The sequence below is a fragment of the Azolla caroliniana genome, unplaced genomic scaffold, assembly GCF_043228905.1.
Source record: "Azolla caroliniana isolate FFs.n. ecotype wild unplaced genomic scaffold, voAzoCaro1.0.p SCAF_1, whole genome shotgun sequence".
Lineage (NCBI taxonomy): Eukaryota > Viridiplantae > Streptophyta > Polypodiopsida > Salviniales > Salviniaceae > Azolla > Azolla caroliniana.
Window position 1 is genome coordinate 2812767 of NW_028230436.1, and position 7240 is coordinate 2820006.

At 38.5% G+C, this 7240-nt stretch overlaps 1 protein-coding gene and 1 long non-coding RNA gene across 2 annotated transcripts; one reads left to right on the plus strand and one right to left on the minus strand.

Moving 5' to 3' along the window:
• Nucleotides 1-1610: 1610 nt before the first annotated feature.
• LOC147868312 (CBL-interacting protein kinase 23-like) lies at nt 1611-6515 on the minus strand. Its single transcript, XM_087317742.1, has 14 exons — nt 6203-6515; nt 5480-5542; nt 5290-5361; nt 4937-5044; nt 4740-4820; nt 4478-4531; nt 4049-4174; nt 3873-3962; nt 3659-3778; nt 3184-3288; nt 2970-3086; nt 2827-2883; nt 2471-2545; nt 1611-2281 (listed from the first exon to the last, which is right to left on the minus strand). The coding sequence occupies exons 1-14, from the start codon at nt 6362-6364 to the stop codon at nt 2216-2218; spliced, it is 1296 nt and encodes a 431-aa protein (XP_087173868.1). The 5' UTR covers nt 6365-6515; the 3' UTR covers nt 1611-2215.
• LOC147868313 (uncharacterized) lies at nt 2552-2771 on the plus strand. Its single transcript, XR_015529605.1, has 2 exons — nt 2552-2684; nt 2723-2771. It is a non-coding gene; the product is annotated as an uncharacterized LOC147868313 (long non-coding RNA).
• Nucleotides 6516-7240: the final 725 nt, after the last annotated feature.

Below are 7240 nucleotides of genomic sequence, written 5' to 3' on the forward strand. Positions count from 1 at the left end.
TGTCATGCCCATGTTGAGGAGCCTTATAAGTTTGAAATTCTAAATCGAGTAGTTGTTATGTGCAAGATACTCTAGTGAATTTAAGAATAAATTAAAACCTTTCGAAGTAACTGTTTGTCAATTAGTTCTATGTAGCCGTAACAAGAACCATTAAATAGTACATTTACATTTATTCAAGGGATATCTACTTTTATCCTTGTATTTCCATTGACTTACTCATGCACTTAGAAGTCAATGGTAGTGTTTTCAACCATTGAAAAACAAATTTATAAAGCCATACTTTTAGGATGTAATCGTTAATGTGTGGAAAATCTCAATTAAAAAATGTAAAGATTTGTGATGTCAAATCCATTTCTTGAGACTCAATATGTATGCAATAATTTATTATATCAACTTAATGGGGATGTCTACATGATGTACAAAGGGCGTGCCAACACATTGTGTTGTAGCAGTTCTCAAACCGTGGAGGGATGGAGCCAAGGGGAGTTGTACCAACCTCTTTCAAGAGGCTTGTTTATTTGTTTCAAAAATGAGAATTTATCTAGGCCAAATAAAAAGAGTGAACGAAAGATAAGTTACCTTGGCCCATTTGAAAGGCCCATGAGACATCTCATTGTCAATTATATTGTCATGGTAGAGGGGTTTCAATTATATTGTTGTCTCCCTTGAAATTCCTTTTAAATAAGTTCCTTTGCCTCCTCCCATGTACTCTATTTATGTTAAAGTGAGTTGTGGGGCCTCTGCTATGTGTTGTAAGCCATTATCCCTAAAATTACGACACACACATATGTATATATATGTATGGGCTTAGCAATGATATAAAAAAGGCACAACTTGGTTAGTGGGTCGCAACACTTTTTTTGTGTGTTGTTTGTTTAGTAACCCATAGGTTTTGCATATTCGAAAGTCAACTGCACTTCAAGTATCCTTTAACCCTGAAACCCACGTGGCCACATTTTCAAACCTATTCCATCGTGATGGGTGCTCCAAATTTCCATTCCTAACTTTTGGCTCATGCTACCAAGGCGTTAGACATTGCAAGTTGAAGCCCTTTTGGTGTTTCACAAATAAACAGAATATTATTGACATTGAGCAATATCAATGTCCCCACTCACACTAAACAATCTCCAACTAATAATCCTTAAACTATATTTTGCAAGCTTGTGGCCATCCTTATTTCAGCATGATGATGATACAACTAGTATTTGACATTGCCCAAGGCATAGTACGTAATATACTCGAATGCATTGGCAAACATTCTTTTTCATACAAATGCAAACGAATGCATATGTTATCAAAACATTCTTATGTTTTTACCTTAACTTTCTTACCTTATAATAAATCATGAATACAAAAGTATGGTATTTACCATACTTCGAGGGTGTTTACCCTTCTCGAATGCGAATGCACGTATGGTACATGTGGTTCATATTATGGTCCAAGGTGCTTGTATTCTCCTTATAATACCCTCATGTAAACAAAATATAAAGTCCACAACATATTCACGGCATGTAATATCGTCATTAGTTTTTGTCGTTCCATGGTATCTCAATGCTTTGTGAAACTCCACATAACGAGAGATGTCTATCTTCTTTCATGCGCATGGGGTCTATAACAATGTGCCCCCCATGAGTTAATATCATTAAATGAATTGATACATACCGGGGTGCCCGGATCGGCAAAAGCACGCATGCGCCATCAAACAATACAAGAATAATAAAATGAGTAGGACGGACAGAGATCCAAATAATAGATGGAACTTCATATTAAACCCTTAGGTTTTATTTAGAGCATGCAAATGGGAAAGAAGAATTACTCTTCCAACTCTCTCATCTCTTGAGTCAAAAATATATATGTTATTTTACAAAGAGAAACAACACTATACAAAGGGGGGTTCACAAAAAACAAAAAAAAACAGAGCAAAACTTTCTTCAGCAAAACTTTGGCTATATACAACACCACCCAAACTCTACTCTCTGTAACAGAAAGGAATGGTAAAAGGTTAGTCATCTCCTTCCTTTTTCCTTTCTTTTGTATCTTTTCGTTCCATTCCTTTCTACTTTCATGCTTATACTAGCTTTTGGCTTTTTTTTAATCTCTTTTTTCAGCCTTCCGATTATGATTTTATGCACAGGCAATCATCCCCATCTCCATATTCAGGGTAGCTTTATGTTGATTTGACTTTCAATCCCATTTGGAATTGCTAATTGTGGACTCATGCCATGTCTTCCTCTGTTTTCCACACTATATCTTTCAACCCTACTGAGAGCTCCTTTTGGAACTGCAACATATGGAAGGAATATAAATAGAGAAAAAAGAAGAAGACTCCATCCAACTAAACACAGAAACATAACAAATTCTAGAAACATACATTGAAAAAATGTGTGTCATAATCTTTGGATTAAGGACGGACAGACAGACAGACAGACAGAGACTCCAATTCAAATTCACAAAGATAAGCACGGCTTACATCTCTGTACTCTATTGTATCCCCGCTTGTTTTCTTTAAGTCCACCATGAACAATGATGGTCCAACTTCGAATACCTGCAATAAGCATGTGGTTAACAGTAGTAGGCGCGGAAGAACGAAAAACAAAATGCTTTGCTACGAGACGCCATGTCATTCGACTGATTGTGGAGCAAAAAAACCCAAATATTGCTACCAGAATTTAGTAGAATATTTAGTAGAATACCCCAGCCCCAAGTTTTCCAACACTACCAGTATAACCCCTCTCTGGTAGTAAACATTGAATTTCTTAGGGATATTCTGGTTATGGTGGAAACAAATATGAGTGTTTTGGTGTTTTTCCCTTGCATCATACTTACTTCACTAGCCACTGTCAAGCATCCTTTTCTTCCGGGCTTTTCCCGTTGCATTTTCATCTGTGTTGTTTTATATCAAGAGTATATTAGCAGTGCACTCTTACATACCCAGAAAATCAAACCGACATGAGAATCTGATTGTATACCTTGTAATTGCTTTTCTTTGTCTTGAACCCAAATGTGCTTGCAAGGGCTGCCATTTTGTTTAATATCTCACTAGCTGGATGTCTGGAAGTGAACCTAGTTTCACTCTTTGTCAAACACTGTCGTCCCAAAGGCGCAATTTAGTGGCATGCCATGACAGTATCTTGATTTTAACTCATTCTTATCATATAACAGCTTTGAGGATGGAATCCTTACCTTCTGCTCTTTGAAAAGCCCAGATAAATCAAGTCCATGAGACATGGAAATAAGTTCAAATGCATTCACAAGGGCAGGTCTGGTTTGCTCCACAATAACATTCTCCTGAACAAATAAATACCACGAGTCCATTGCTAAAGAGATCAAGCACATTGATCCTTATGTGGCATATCTTCTATAGTCATAAGAATGCTATTGCTAAAGAAGTCTGGTTTTTTGTTCTCTCTCCAAAGGGCCTCCCAAGTTTTGATTATTTCCAGAATGCCCTTGGTCAATCCCAAGAGGATTATGAATTGACCAGATAATCCTCAAGTATTGTGTTCAACTTTGACCTTCCAAGTATTCAGACAGAATATGGTTGCCAAAAGGGGGTTACATTGACCATCAAAGGGCATTTCAGAGAATAAGGAAAACCCTGTTGGCATGCCAATAAATCAAAGGTCAAGCCAGGATTGAGAACATGATTACCACTAACCTCTCCACTACTAAATACTGCATTCACGTCGTCAACATCTATATCTTCACAAGAGCACACCATGGGAGTGTCCCCCACTTTGAACCATTCATCAGATAATATTTCAGCCATGGTTATCCTCTGCAACAAGAAACCTCTTGAGTTTCGAGAGACAAGAGATGCATCTGAGATAATAAAGAAATCATATGGAAATAAGCATCTATCGTTCGCCTACCGTTTTGGGATCAGGATTGAGAATTCTTCTGATGATGCTCTTGACTCCTTCTGAGAACCAAGAGGGGAAAGTAAAATCAGCCTCCTCGATCTGAAGTAACAAGGTAAGGAATTGTGTGTTAAGGCTATAATTGATATAATTCGATAGTTTTGAAAAAGGAGAAGAAGGGCTTTTACCTTCTTGTACAGAGAAACAATATTATACTCATCAAAAGGAAGATATCCAGCTAGAAGCACATACAAGATAATTCCACATGACCATATATCTGCAGGAGCACCATCATACCCTTTCTCATTGATGACCTACATTATGTAGGAGACGATGGAATCAGTTGGGTTAAATCTAACAAGCTCAACAGTTTAACAAGGATCATACTTAAGTATGGGGGAAACTGGGAAGAAAGAGAAAGGGGAACTAATTGACCATGTAATTGGGTAAAAAAAGAACTAAATTGACCACATAATTGCTTTAATTGAGAAATTGACCATATATTTGGTGAGATAGCTCATATAATCGCTAAGGGTAGTTAATCAAGGGAATTTGGTGCAATAAAGAAAGATTGGTGAGTATTGTTGAATTTTTCCGTAATTAATATAGACATGTACCTCCGGAGCAACATAATTTGGGGTCCCACAAGTGGTGTGGAGCAGGCCATCTTCCTGGATGAAACATGGAAAGTAGTTCAGGAATGAATGCAAGGAAATTAAGGAACATTGAGCACAAATGCTTCAGTTCCAAACCTAATCAAGATAAGCTTGAGAATAAGCATTTTGAACCATTTTAAGGGGTTCATGGAAATGCTTCTGTTCCTAACAAAATGAGAGTAGACATTTTAAGTGATTCTGGAACTGTTTATATACCACTTACCCGACGTTGTTGTGAGAGAGCACTTAAGCCAAAGTCCGAGATCTTGAGATTTCCATATGAATCCAGCAAGAGATTTTCCGGCTGAAATATATACATATCTTAGATGCATGGAGTCATTGCAAAACAACCACGATGATTGAGAGGCAAATGAATGTACAAGCATGAGTTAATTAATAGAATTTGTGCCATAGGTGCACCTTAAGATCTCGGTGATAAACCCCTCTACTATGGCAGTAATCAACAGCATGCACCAGTTGTTGAAAGTACTTCCTGGCTTCATCCTCTGGGAGTTTTCCATCGTGTACCTATGGACAACGAATCAGTTCAGTATTAGTGAATGAGAGCAAGGTTTATCCAACATAATAGTGAATTGAACTTGCAATATATACAGAGGGGTCATGTTCTATAGTTGAACGTTCTAGCTCTATGTATATGCAATTCCATTACCTCCTAATCTTTGTAAAATATATAGAGAGCAGCATGAAGATAATAGAATTCCATATATCATTAACCAAAACCTTTTATCCTAACGAATGATCTGTAAACGTACGATTTTGTCAAAAAGTTCACCCCCATCAACATACTCGAGGACAATGTACACCTTCTTCTTGGTTCCTAGCACCTGCATATATTCAAGAGGAGTTTAGAATGTATACGTACCATGAACTGTTCATGAGAAGAAAATTGAAGAAATAGTCAATAAAGACAGCAGTCAGATTGCCACTGAAGAGAAAATCAACCTCTTTCAGATGCACCACATTGGGATGCTTAATCAGTTTCATGGTGGAGATCTCTCTCTTAATCTGCATAAACAAAAAAAAAAGGGTTCAATTGCTAGCTATGGAAATACCTCTGATCATTCGGTAAAAAGAAAACATTTATTCGGATTCATGGATTCCAGATATGGATCTTGTACTGGTCCGTTCCCATACATACAGAAAATGGGAACCATCCATTCATAACAAAAGATAGAGAAACCTATATCTAATTTATCTGATTGTGATAGTCGAGCACCTCGAAATCTCTTTCAGTATAAAAGTTTTGGATTCATGCTCTATTGGATCTTAACACTGAGTTTCTCAATTATTAGGAAATAGAAAACAGAGTCTATCAAAGAGCCTAATGTTATAATTTGACCTTGACCAGTATGAAAGTATAAGAAATTAAACTGTCTGCTGCGGGAAAAGGCTTGGTATAGATTAAATTGCTGCATTGTTTTTCGTTTTTGTCCGAAATCAAAGAAGCTAATTTTGTTACAGAGACTAATAAGGCTTGAAATTCTGGATATTGGACATGATTGATTCGTTCTGGATGTGCAAAGAATCTGATGATCGCGCGAGATGCTGGGATCATGGAAGTATGGAATCAGACGAGCCCCGCATTGATAAATTTGAATGTGCAAAGAATGTGATCATCAGGTGAGATGCTGTGAGACGTTGGGTAGAGCCACAGTAAAAGCTCACCATTTTCTGGACCTTGAGGATTTTCTCCTTATCGATGATCTTGATGGCCACGGGCAAGCCAGTGTCTCTGTTCTTGGCGTACTTGACTTTGGCGAAGCTTCCTTCACCCAGAGTATGGCCGAGCTCATAGCGCCCCACATACGCCCGATCATGGACTGTCATGATAGTAGTAGTAGATGAAGAAAGAAAGAAAGAAAGAAAGAAAAGTGAAGGAGGAGGAGGGAAAAGGAAAATATGCAGAGTCGAGAAAAACTATATGGAGAGCAAAAATATCGGTGTGCAGGATTAAGGCGATGGAGGAGGAGAGGGGGTGAAAATCGATCAGCAGCAGGGAACAAACAGGTGTGTGTGTGTGTGTGTGTGTGTGTGTGTGTGTGTGTGTGTGTTTGTGAGAGAGAGAGGGGCCAGGTTAGCCTGGGAGGTCGGCAGGAGGTGGGGGGTATGGTTTTGAAGGAGAAGAAGCGAAACACAGAAGAGAGAGAGAGAGAGAGAGAGAGAGAGAGAGAGAGAGAGAATAGGGACCAGATATAATAAATATGAGTATTTGGGGTTATGGAAGAAAAGGTTGAAGTACGAGAGGAGAGAGAGAGAGAGAGAGAGAGAGAGAGAGAGTACAGCACTGTGCTCTGCACTGTGCACACAGAGATGGCGATGGCGATGGCGATGGAGATGGCAATGGCAATGGCTCTCATGATTGTGTTTGTGTTTGTGTTTGTGTTTGTGTTTGTCTGTCTGTCTCTACAGAAGTAGCACACGGGGATAATGTGGGGAGAGAGAGAGAGAGAGAGAGAGAGAGAGAGAGAAGAAATCCTGTAGAGAGAGAGTACTTCACGTTCGGCCGTGTTTTCTTTTATTCACAGAAACACAGAGAGAGAGAGAGAGAGAGAAAAATGTGTGTGTGTGTGGAGAGTGGGCTCGACAGTCGGGGTAGAGAGAGAAGGGAGATGCCCTCCCTCTTATGGCTTGCATTTATTGCACCCAATTTCTTTCTCTGCTTTGTTTTTTTGTTTTCTTTATTTTTTTTAGTCTTCGATCATA

Excerpts from the sequence above, each read along its gene's own strand:
- LOC147868312 (XM_087317742.1), bottom strand. The coding sequence starts at position 6,364 with ATGACAGTCCATGATCGGGCGTATGTGGGGCGCTATGAGCTCGGCCAT. Across the intron at positions 3,289-3,658 it reads CAGTATTTAGTAGTGGAGAG|GAGAATGTTATTGTGGAGCA; the intron begins GTTAGTGGTAAT and ends TTATTTGTTCAG. Across the intron at positions 2,884-2,969 it reads CAAAGAAAAGCAATTACAAG|ATGAAAATGCAACGGGAAAA; the intron begins GTATACAATCAG and ends AAAACAACACAG.